We start from the raw sequence: 13,141 nt of genomic DNA, 5'->3' as shown, positions 1-13,141 counted from the left end.
AAAAATGTGCCATTCCTGCTAAATTTGTACAAACAAAACCTTTACTACTAAAAGAGATATAAAACCAGGCTACCAATATGGATAGAGATGAGAGATTACTTCTAAAGTTAAGGTATCTTAATACAGTCAAGTAACTGTTTCACCTTCCCCAAAAGAGAAGCCCACAGTGTACTGAGCTCCTTGACAGCTTCTTATACATGCATTGTTGCATTCTCATCAAGTTAGTCCTTATGGCAAGATTTCCCATAGTGTACTTTATGAAACACTAGAAACATCAAATATTTATTAATAGGTATTCTGCCCTAAGAGGCATTCTCTCAATATATTAGCTGCAGAAATGCTGAATCTCATACATGCCCCTACATAACCTACAACCCTATCCCACCCCCACTTCTCTCTTTTTATTCACACAGCACAAAATGGCTCTGAAAGCTCTTAAATAGTAAAGAAGTCCATTTGATTTTATTTAGTACAGTATGAGAGCTGTTTTCAAAGAAAATACTTCATCTTTAGTTTTTGTGATAGCACCTCATTACAAATCTACTAGAAAAATGAAATAAATTCAATTTTATAAAATCATCATCTTACATTTTACACATTTATGCGTTAGTGTCTTGATTGGTATTGGTTACCTTGGCCTAAAAGTAACGCCACCATTTCTTCATGTCCTTCACGAGCAGCTTCCATCAATGGTGTATAACCTTCATCATTGACCTCTTCCAGGCTAGCTCCTCTTTCAATAAGTAAAGCCGCAAGTTCCACGTGCCCACCACATGCAGCCAAAGTCAATGGTGATTCAAATGAATCAGCAGGCATGTTCACTTGGGCACCACTGTCAAGAAGTAACCTAGCTACTTCAACGTGGCCATCCTGATTACAATGCAATTAAAAAAACTGAATCAGCACCATTAAAAAATCTTTAAAAATACTTCTCAATTGCTATACAATGAAGTTTACTGATCTCAATTCAAATAAGAATAAATCTACATTTAACAGGTGAGTAAGCAAGCATTAATTAAGACATATCTTCAGTTTACTCTAGTAGTAAATAGCAATTGAGGATATAAAATATTTAGAAAAATATCTTCAATCAAAAAGCTTATTAACCATCAGAAAAAAAAAACAGTAAGCACATAAGAGATTACTGTGAGATAACATCAACACTGCATAGTATAAGCTTAAATGCTAAAAGTATAAAGTTTAGAAAGGGAAAGTAGGATTTTCATAGAAACTTTAAGGATAAGCAAAGTTTTGGCTAGGTAGAGAAAGAAAAATCCAATACTTTTTAGAGGAGTGGGGGAATTGAGCATGATGGGAAAAGTGAACACAATATGTACATGGTAATTCCTTTGTTGTTCAACAATCAAATGCCAGTGAAAATTAAGAAAAAGAAGTTCTCTCTTAATATCTTCTGTCTTCTTTACCAGTCTCCCTTTCTCAGTTTTCCTAATATTGGCAACCCCAAGGCTCACTTTTCCATTCTTTCTTCCTTTGATACATTTTTCCTTCTGTATTACCTCACAGACATTACATCTTTTTTTGAACATGTCATGCCCATTTTTGCCTTGGTACTTGCCATATTACACAACTTTAATATCTTATCACTGTGGTTACTTTGCTGTTCCTTTAGCTCAGAATTTTCTCCTTCCATAAGTAGTCAACTCCTACATTTCCTTTAAAGTCCAGTTTAAAACCTCAGTCTCTTAGCAAGTCTCCAAAACGTATGGCCCCTACTAGTATCTTTCATCTACTTATAACACTTACTTATATTGCATGTAGAGTAGGTCTACAGAATATTCCACTTTAATTTTTTAATCTACATATAGTTTGTTTCTCTAATGGGGGTGGCAAGGATGTTTTAAGTTCCTTACACACATTATGTCATTTAATCCTCACAACAACCCTAGAGAAGGATATTATTTTAACAGATGGGGAACTCAAAACCCTCCCAGAAAATTTGTTTAATCAAAAGAATAATTTACTAAAGCAAACACTGGTATGGCAATAAGAAAAACAAAAAATAACTCAAGTCTTAAATGGCTACCTAATTTTTTTTAAATTAGTAATTAAAAGTTAACATCCTTTCAATAATCATTCTCTGAAGGGAAGTTGACACGAAACTTAAAATTTGGGGTCTGTTTTATCTTTGGTGTGTTTTTCTCATAAATCTGCCTATAATGTTATTCTGATTCATTTCTGTGCCACAAGTCATAGACTGAGATACAAAAGTTTAAGAGTATTATTATTACGCATTCTCAAGTACAAATTAAAAAAAAAGTTCTTAAAAAAAGGAATTCAGGGCTGAGAAAAGACCATGATAGAGGATCTTTGGGAAGGGAAAATCTCTGGAAAGGGATCTTTGGGAAAGGAGAATGACAGAGGGAGAATTATGTAATGCAGATAATATTCTAATTTCAAATTTTTCATAAATTTTAAATTACGGGTTTGATGAACATGTTTTACTTAGTATTATGTGCATACTCTGTGGATTATGTTCTCATCTTTAATATCCTTGATCAACTTTTAAAAAGTCACTTTTTGTGCCAATTACATAAAACGAGTATAACTATGGGAGACTAAGAAAATGAAGGTAGTGCTACAAAGCTTCAGAAAGCACCTCTGATAGAAGTTAATACTGCACGACTGGCTCTTATAACTCAGATAGCTGAGGTTCTGATCCACAAGTCATGATAAACAGAATCTTTGAACCCAAGGAAACGGCACTCACTATACACTGACTCTGTCTCTACCTAATATATAAATATATTTCATGTATGTATTTCACCAATCTTACCATGCAAGCCTCCATTAAAGCAGTGTGCATTTCATCTGTTTTATGCTCTTGATCTGCGCCTGCTTCCAAAAGAAATCGCACCATCTCTAGATGTCCTAAACCAAAAGTTTATAAGATTACTTAAAAATATTTTATTATTCCCCAAAAATAAAATTAACAATATTTTGAAAAGTTGTATTTAACTTACAGCAATACATTTATTACCATAATACTAAAGTCAGCTACAAGCCACCCTCAACTGCCCAACACAAATTATATAAGTGATCTGTGCTGTTCTACTCCTTACCCTGTTACCCTAGAAACTGCTATTACTAAAATCCTTGCTGTAGGTGAGCAAAGGTGGCCCTAAAATGCAACACCCAGAATATCCCCTCTACAACCTTTTTAGGGCCCAGGCATGCCATGTTACTTTATTTATACTATAGACTAAATTAGCTTTTGTGAACTAGTAGCCTGGGATGATATTCATCATTGAAGTTATTTCTATGAGGAAATGAGCTTTAAGCTTCCATAACTAACTCACAGACATTTTAGGAACAAACTGCTTGTAAGTTGGAAACCATATATATAAAAATATTCTTGAAACAACACCATTTATATTTATTCATTTATTTAGATATAAACATATACATACACATACATATATATACACACACATATATATACACACACATATATTTATGTAGTTTCAAATAAACCATATGCTGCAGTTCAGATAAAGATTACCTTGTGAGTAGTTACAATGAACAAATTATATTTTAAAAAGGACTTCAGATACTATGTAAGAAACAGTAGAAAAGTGACTAATTTTTTTCCAACTTCATCTGGAAATGAGCTGCAGTCAATTTTCAGTCAACTGGAAATGGAGGAAGGAGTGGATGGCAGAATCATGAACAGTTAAAATTAACTCTGGTGAATAAGTGTAGCACCTGCCATACCTTGTTTTTGCTAACAAACTATCTCTCCTTCCTCTCTGTCATTCTCCCTTCCCAAAGATCCACATCAATGTTTAGTCTCAGCCTGAATTCTATCCCTTCCCCATCTCCTCCTTGTCAATCTGTATCCTAAGAGACCTCACCAGAAATAGGGGAAAGTAAGAGTGTCCATGGATCCTTGGAAGTAGTAGAAATGTTCTCCACCAGCTCAGTTCTATATCCAGTTTCTCTAAGGAAAGCCTGCAAGCCCCAACCTCAGCAGGGTGGGGCTACAAGCATAGGAGAGAGGGAAGAGTAGTTATATATAGCCCCATCTCAAAGCTCATTGGCCAGCTGGGTCTCAGTAGTAAAATGGAGCTAGTTCCGGTTTCAAAAGTATTTGATGGACAGGTAAGACAGAGCCACCCAATCAGCCTGCCCTGGAGAGGCTGCCCCAAGGCTTAATTTCTCCCCTCCCAATGAAGATCAACCTCTGCGTAACTACTGAACAGAATTGGAGAAGTAAGAGACCTCAGCTGTGCTTCCTAAGTACCCTTAATCTGAATTATCTGTAACACGAAAAAATCAAAAGTCCTTTAGAGCACATTTTTACATTTAACTTAAATTTTAGTCACTTATGTGTCTAAGGAGTATTTTAGCCATGTTTTTTAAGTGAAGTTATTCCAAAAGACCTCACAAAACCCTGGCCACTCTGAAGTACTGATAGAATGAAACAAAACAACAGGAGGTCCAACACAAGGGTGAAGGAATCAAAGCCCTGGGTGCAAAATTTAAGGAGACATTCACTCACAAGCTAGTGTATGTGAAGATTCAGCCATCGAGAGTGAGTGCCTCCTTAACTCTTTTTTTTTCCTCCTTAACTTTTATACCTTGCCTTGCAAGAGCTTTTTCTTGATGCCTCTGGGTCAAAAATGTATCACTTATTTTATGATACAATCATGACACAGCTGCAGATGGTAGAAAACATTGAAGTGAATGGGCTACGCAGGTATAAAATTTCATGAAATTTTCTTTTTAAAAAGTTTCTTAGTTTAGGGCTTCCCTGGTGGCGCAGTGGTTGAGAATCTGCCTGCTAATGCAGGGGACACGGTTTTGAGCCCTGGACTGGGAGGATCCCACATGCGGCGGAGCAACTGGGCCCGTGAGCCACAACTACTGAGCCTGAGCATCTGGAGCCTGTGCTCTGCAACAAGAGAGGCTGCGATAGTGAGAGGCCCGCGCACCGCGATGAAGAGTGGCCCCCACTTACCATAACTAGAGAAAGCCCTGGCACAGAAACGAAGACCCAACACAGCAAAAATAAATAAAATAAATTAATAAACTCCTACCCGCAACATCTTCTTTAAAAAAAAAACAATGTTTCTTAGTTTATAGCAATTTATCTGTCAAAAAGGTTGATTCTGAAAAATGTCTGGCTCTGTGGCTGTCTTTTTAGAATCTAGATTAACTAGCTGAGGACCAAGTATCTTTCCAGACAATTATCTTGCCCCCCCCCCAAAGAAGATATTTTACTCTATTATCAATATTTTCAGGTTGATTGACATCATTTAGAACACTATGTACCCCCTTTGTACAGCTATATATTGGTAGGTATTCTCAATTTCAACCAGCTCTTCCTTCTAACTTTATTAAACTTGTTAATGATACTCTAAAATTGTTCTTTTGAATACAAACTCCCTCCACACCACTTTTTATTTTCCTTTTCATATATCCTCCTTTCTCTTCAATTCTTTTCCTTTCTTCTTGGTATCATGAGGAATAGCTTAAGCACCTTCTTGTTAATAAATCATTCTAGCTTCTATTTATTTATTTATTTACTGGCCATATCGCACGGCACGTGGGATCTTAGTTCCCCTACCAGGGATCTAACCCACGCCGCCTGCAGTGGAAGCGTGGAGTCTTAACCACTGGACTGCCAGGGAAGCCCCTCATTCTAGCTTTTATTGCATTTACTTTAAATTTACAGGCTAAACCCTTCTGGATTCAATAGGATTCTTTTGTGTAAACCAGGCAAAATACTCTGACAAGCAAAATCATTAAAAAGTGCAGTGCATATTAAATAACTGTTTCTAATAAAACAACTGGATCAACAGTCATTTTTCACTGACAATATTTATAATATTGAGTGTATATTTTAAAAGTTTAATATATAAACTTTAGATATTAAACTTTTAAACTCTAAAACACTTTAAACACTTATTTATAACGTACTATATACTATTACCATATTTTATTTTTTATTTTAAGTGACTAACCATTCTATATGAAGTAACTGTCATTTCATGAATTTAAAAACTTTGTTTAAAAAAAAAAGTTCTTTACTGTACCTTTGTAACAAGCTAACGTAAGGGCACTCTCTTTAAATTCATTGGAATGCGTATTAATGCCAGCCCCATTTTCTAGCAGCAATCTGGCTACTTCCACATGTCCAGCACTTCCAGCTTCCATAAGAGGAGTATGACCATTTTCATTATGGTCCTCAATACTAGCACCGGATTCCAAGAGCACCTTTACAACATCTACATAACCTCCAGCACAAGCATATGTAAGTGCTGTATTGCCTATTTGAATGAAGAAAAACAAAGACATTAACATAAAATACCAAAATAAAACAGAGGTTTATTTAGTATCAAAGACAAAACTGAAATGAGAGACTATAATCTTAATAAATTTAGCTATTACACTTATATATATAATTCGTTTCTTCATTACATTTTATCTTACTGAAATCAAATCCCTATTCTTTCCATTTAAAAATCAGGGTCAAACACATGTGGAAAATCAGATACACTTATCACAACTGTAGAGTTATAAAAGAACTGAGCAATTCTGAAACTAACTTCCCACATGAGGAAAAAGTTACACTGATTCTAACTTTAATCAGAGAAATGGTTCCCAAGCTTTATTTTTTCTTTGGATTATAATTATTCATCATATATAGATATACCTCATACCGTTCCTTTTAATCACGTACTGTTTTCACCACAACTTTACACATCAGTTAACTGGTGGCCAAAGTTAAAATAATTTCAAAAACATTCCCTCTTAATGATAAAAATCTCCCATGTTACATGGGAAAAAAAGTTAACTTCTGGGTAAAATAAGAATTCCTAAAACCCCCACAAACCAGAACATGCAGATCTTTAAAATTATTTAAAATATTTAATAAATTTAAAAATCTTGCATGAAGGAAATGCACAAAATATATTTTCATATATTTTAGAGCTTTTACACAAATCCATCTATGCCCAAATTTGAAAGAAAAAAAAAACTGATTTAGATTAACATTGTCTCTTGTGTAACATAATGTTTTCATAATACTTTCTTTTTCTATAGGCCGCAATTTATTAACACTAGGCAATGACAGACCTGCCTTCTGTTGCGTATCCTTCTTATTCTCCCTATCTTCCCTTCCATTTTCCCCTGATAAATAGGAAACTTGGGTTTGAGAGGTGGAGACCATCCTCTCCACTTCCAAGAGGATGGTCCTTTTAACTGGGCCAGTGTTTAATATAAAAGAACCAAGGCCAGTTAATAGCACTCATACACAAAACAGGAGAAATTTCATTCAAGATACAGTCTATGTACTTTAAGCCTAATGCACAGATATATACAAATGTGCAGCACTGATAATTGTGAAAGCATCACTAATGATCACTTTCATGTGAATTAATTACTATCAGAGGGTGTTAATATTTAAAAACTGAAAAAGAAGTATGCATAACCTGTTGAAGACTGTGCATTGACATCAGCTTTATGAGCTAGCAGCAACTTCACAATTTTGACATGTCCTCCATTAGCAGCAGCCATTAAAGGTGTAATGTCACCTTTGATCCCCCTATCTTCCACATTGGCATGCATTGCCAACAAAACCTTATGAAAGAAAAAGTTTAAAGGATATTAGAAAATGATATTTTCATCAAAAGTTTTTGAACATATATTTATGTTAACACCTACCTAGTCATGTTAGAGAGCCAATAAACAAAAGAGCCAATAAACAAAAAAAATGTATCTAACAAAACTATTTCTTGAAATGAGCCTGATGGTTGATTTTATTTTATTATTCCCTTAATACACAGGCCAAATTAAAACAAAACAATCAAAAAACTGTGAGCTTTATTTTGATAATACAAACCTGTGCAAGCTCATAATATCCAGCAGAACAAGCTAAACAAAGGAGGCTCTCCCCTTCCTCAGTGTGTTCATTTACACTTCGCCCTTCAATGAGTAACTTTCGCACAGCATTTACATCTCCTTCTGAACAGGCTTCTGCCAAACTGCGGCTATTGGGGGAAGAATATTGTAATATCAGGATATAAGAATATAAAAAATTGCCCAGCATAAGTGTTGATTTTTTCAAATTAATCTGGACAGTAGTGCTAAAAAGAGTGATTATTTCAATATGACTCATAACAAAAAGAAAATTAAATGATTCAGTTCACTGAGTTTTTAAAACCTACATATAAAAGTCACTGAATTAAAATTATCCCCATTACAAAATGTTTTCAGTCATGTAACTGAAAAAGTCTAATTTACTATAAGTAGGGAAAAAATCCAAAATTTTAAAACATAAAATTGTATAGAAAAATCACATGAAGGAAATACAAGTTATAATTACACTTCTGTTTGTTTAGTCACTAGAAAAATTTTATAAGGTTTAATGAAATGGGTAAAACTTTTACTAATTATAAATGCCTAAGTTCTTCAATCAAGTAAAGGGAAATCAGATAGGAAAGTTGTGAGCATGTAATTTTGACTAATCTATGAATAACTGAGAAGGAGATTCTGTTTTTGAAGTATTTACTTATGCCATCATGTTTTAGGGAAGTATGAAAAATATCCAGGTAAGGCAAAGGCTTAATTCAAGCAAAAGGAGAGTGGAAAAAGTGGTGGAACAACAGAAAATTATACTTAGAGTAAAGCATTTGCCCTGTAAATCTTCCAAAAGAATTTCAACTATGGACATTTCTAAAGATTCCTTCACTTGCGGCTAAAATCCATTCTTAGAAAAACACTAATTCCGAGTCTCTTCATTAATATTCTCTTTATTTCAAATATACCTCAATTCTTACAACCTCCTCTTAAAACATGGCCCTGTCACTTCAGGTACTAAAGCCATCATCCATGGATAACCTGTTTTCCATACCTATATTATCACTACCACCCAGTTTTAAGAACATCATCCTTAGCCAAGATTATGGTGAAGTCTCCTAAGCAGTCTCCCTGCTTCTACCCTTGCTCTCCTTCAGGCTCTTTTCAGTGAAGGAGCCAGAGAGATCTTGCTTAAAAGGAAGTAGACCTGTCACTCCTCTGCTCAGAATCCTCCACTGGCCTTTAATCTTACCCACAGTAAAAGTCAGAATCCTTATAAGACCTGTCCAGTGGTAGGATCTCAAACTCCTCCTTTTACTTCTCTGGTTTCAACACCTACTATTCTCACTTACTCTTTCCGCTTTAGCCAAATTGGCTTTCCCGTTTTTCATCAAAAATGCTAATTAAGCTGTAACTCCAAGATTTATGTATCTGCTATCCCTCTGACAAAAAAGCTTCTCCCAGGTGCAGCTCACTGCCTTATCTATTTCAGGTCTTTGCTAAAAAGCCACCTTTTAAATGAGGGTTTCCCTGACTACCGTATTAAAAATGCAACATGATCCCTAACCCCAAACACTGCCTTAGCACTTCCACATTCAATTTCTTCTGCCCATAATCGTATCATTGTATGCCATACTATATATTTTGTCTACTTGTTAACTGTACTGTCACAAAACACCCACCACGCTCCACTGTTTCTCAAGCTTTGCTGAACAAACATGACTGTCACAAACATGGCCTAGTGTTTTGCTGATCACTTTTAGTAGTGTCAGTGCCAAAGAATCTATGACTCTTTATTTTTCTATCCTATTTCCTGCTGAACTAGCTTTAATATACTCTTCAAGGTGTCTTGCCAGTCCCAGAAGGCACATTAAAAAATATCTGGAGAATATCAATAATATCATAGGCTAGTAAAACTGAACGTTAACTAAGGAATAGAACTGGAAGTTAACTAAAGAAGGAGAGTCAATCTATGAGAAGGATGGTAAAATAAATTAATAAAAACAGAAAACTTAGATGAATGAAGACAAACAGAGTTAAGAGAAACAGCAAATTCACATTCTTGTTAATACTAAAAGATGTTGCATAAAAACACTATTATATAAGACAATTCTTGAATGCTATTTTTTATTCTCTAAACTCATATATAAAAGAGTATTCTCATTTTTTTCAACTATTTAAAGGTAACTGCTAAAATACAGTTTACCCTTGAACGTCACAGGGGTTAGGGGTAACCACACTCCACTCAGCTGAAAATCTGCAAATAATTAATCAGTCTGCCCTCCATAAATGCAGTTCCTCCATATCTCTATATCCATGTTTCTGCATCCATGGATTCAACCAACCACAGACTGTGCAGCAATGTAGTATTCACTACTGAAAGAAACCTGTGCTGGGAGCTCCCTGGTAGTCTAGTGGTTAGGATTTGGCTTTCACTGCTGTGGCCTGGGTTTAATCCCTGGTCGGGAAACTGAGATCCACAAGCCACGTGGCGTGGCCAAAAGAAAAAAAAAAAAGAAAGAAAGAAGAAGAGGAAGAAAAAAACCCTGTGTGTAAGTGGACCTGTGCAGTTCAGACCTGTGTTGTTTGAGTCAACTGTAAATAAAATGGCTTAATGGCTTCTTTTCAGTTAAAGGAAAAAAAGAAGCCTCTGAAGGGTGAAGACAGTAGTAACATGTATTAATGGTTCTTTTCCAGCTGCTTCTTTGGCATTGTATTTTTCATTATACTACCCATAACTGTTTTATATACAAGATGGTGTGATTGTTTTTTATTGCATAACATCATCAGAAAAACTTTAAAGGCCAAGTCAGAAAATACTTACTGAGTTCTTACTAAACGTGAAATGTTATATAAAAGGAATTATAGGACAAATAAAAATAACATCCCTGGAACTCACTTACATTCAAGTTATGGAAACTAGATCTCTGACATTTTTGAACATTCATAAAACAAATAAACAAATAAAAACCCTGCCCTTTAAAATGGTCAGAACTATGCACATGAAGTAGAAAATGGCATGACTAATTAGAAATCATTTACTTCTTTGTCACCAAAACATTAAAAGAAAACAAAATCTAAATAAGCAAAAGGTCTTTTATAACATATTGGCTAAGAAGTCAGCCTTGTAGTCAGACAGACACTGACGTCCTACCTCTGCTACTTGTTACCTATTCAATCTTAAGTTACTTCTTTTCTGCTTTTCATGAGTAAAATGGGAATAAAAACAAAATCCATGCCTAAGGCTTTTTGTGAGTATAAATAAGATATCACAGGTAAAGTGGTTAGCATACTGCCAGGCACAAAATACATGCTCAGTAAATGTTAGCTATTTTAATTATTTTTAAGAAAATGTTTTTATACTGATCACAGTGGAAATACACTTACTTGTCCGACTGCCCTGCATTTGCTGTGCTTTCAGCTCTCATACGGGTAAGTGCAGCAGCAGCTTCATCCAACGCACAACTAACAGATGATGTCAACCTCCGAAGCACTTCAGGATCTGCAAAGGCTTTACCATCAGCCGTAGATAATTTGCCTATTCCTATTATATTATTTTCACACCAATTCAGATATACCCAAAAGGAGAAACAAAGCAAAATTCAAGTTACTTAACTCTATTTATGTTAAACTCCAAATGATACACTGGACAGATATATTGCCTGGCCAGAATCTTCTGGGAAATCACTGTTCTCCAATTTTCTATTAGTCTTATTCCTTCCATGTGGTCCATAAATGCTCAACTCTGTGACTCTCTGGTTCTAGAAATGGGTCGTTGGTCTACGCTGGGACAATCGGGTGTCCTCACTCAGACTTCTGCCATACGTTTGCACGAAGAACCTATGCTCAAAGGTTGCTAAATCGTGAGTCGTGAGCTATTTGGTCACTTTTATCACCACAAAGAGAAAAAGACTGCCCAAAGTAAGTCAACATAGAGGAGAGGAGAGCAGAGAAATAGGAAGGAGACAGTTCTGATAAAGTTATATTTGACTCATTGACACTAGTAGTGCCGGAAGCCAGCACCATACCTATACCTTTGGTAAATGCCCATTTTCATTTAAGAATGTTTAGTTGGGCTACTACCACTTGTGACCAAAAAATGGCCATATAAGACATTATAGGCTATATAAAAGATAACCTATGAGTACCTATTTGCTTCAAATTACGACTACAATTTATTACATATACCCAAAATCATGTCTAAAAACACCATATCTAAAAAATATTCAGAATAGACAAATTTTTTTTAAATTTCAAAAGCAGAAATGGTTAGTTACCATTACCATGTGTTACATGTACATGAAACACAACTTGTTGCTACTCTACATATCACTATAAAGCAAGCTGATCTCTAACATTCTAAACTCAGTGCTGCTTAATCCAGGCTGCCCATCAGTAGAGCCTTTCAAAAGTACAGATGCTGAACTCTCCTATATCTAAAGATATAATTCAGTAAGTAAAAGGAAGGCCTAGGGATCTACATACTTTAAAGGCTCTAAGGAGATTCTGATGCACAGCCAGGATTAAGAACCTTTGCTCTAACTTGAAGATAAAACAACTAATGTTATAATGGATATTACAGAACCTCGCTACTCAACATGTGGTTCATGAACTACTGATACAAGCATTACTGTCACTTGGGAGCTTGTTAGAAATGCAGAATCTGAGACCCTAAAATTTACTGATCAATAACCTGCATTTTAAAAAAAGATCCCCAAGCGATTCAAACGCAATTAATGTTTAAGAAACACTATTTTAAAAAGGTTTTAAAACAAACTAAGACAAAGACCAAAAAGATCTCCCAAATGATAATAAACATATCTGTACAGATTTCTTTTAATAGTGGAAGGGCTCAATAATATAAGTTTGTGTTTGAAGTTTATTTTAAAAAAACTTTATACGCATTTGCTTTTCCTTCTGAAAAATCCAAGATATGAAATATTACATCTTATGGAATAAATATTGCAAAAAGCATTTCTGATTTTAGATATTTAGATATAACAAATGTTCAGAGCAGTCAAATATAGTGTCTGCTACAATCAAGACATACAAAGGATAAAAACAGTCTTAATCTGGCAAGACTGATACCTGCTGCATAATTTGTGTCACTAATATTAAAAGCCAACTGTAGTCTGAACATGCTATAGTAGTATTTATTCAATAAGATATCGGTGGTTAGTTAAGTATCCTAACATTATTGAGACCAATATCACAGATGCATTCTCACATGAGAGAATTAGCTCCAATATTTTAGCCAACTCAGATTGGCTATGTAACAACTATTTGTCAGTGACAAAAAAGAACTAAACTAGAGGATATG

The 13,141-nt window shown here is 35.0% G+C and overlaps 1 protein-coding gene across 10 annotated transcripts in view; it reads right to left on the bottom strand.

Annotated features, from left to right (window-relative positions):
- Positions 1 to 13,141, bottom strand: part of ANKRD17 (ankyrin repeat domain 17) — a 161,735-nt gene that overhangs the window by 72,457 nt on the left and 76,137 nt on the right. For all 10 annotated transcript variants that reach the window (XM_029235291.1, XM_029235292.1, XM_029235298.1 and 7 more), the window contains exons 3-8: positions 11,209 to 11,365; positions 7,865 to 8,012; positions 7,455 to 7,602; positions 6,057 to 6,290; positions 2,795 to 2,889; positions 633 to 870 (exon numbers count right to left, since the gene is read on the bottom strand). In XM_029235291.1, the coding sequence (XP_029091124.1) occupies positions 633 to 870; positions 2,795 to 2,889; positions 6,057 to 6,290; positions 7,455 to 7,602; positions 7,865 to 8,012; positions 11,209 to 11,365 (1,020 nt within the window). The remainder of the gene's footprint in view (positions 1 to 632; positions 871 to 2,794; positions 2,890 to 6,056; positions 6,291 to 7,454; positions 7,603 to 7,864; positions 8,013 to 11,208; positions 11,366 to 13,141) is intronic.

This window comes from Monodon monoceros, unplaced genomic scaffold (genome assembly GCF_005190385.1).
Source record: "Monodon monoceros isolate NGI ecotype Baffin Bay Population unplaced genomic scaffold, NGI_Narwhal_1 Super_Scaffold_20, whole genome shotgun sequence".
NCBI classification, from domain to species: Eukaryota; Metazoa; Chordata; class Mammalia; order Artiodactyla; family Monodontidae; genus Monodon; species Monodon monoceros.
The sequence above is the reverse complement of the archived record's forward strand: the minus strand, read 5'-3'. Positions and strand labels throughout refer to the sequence as shown.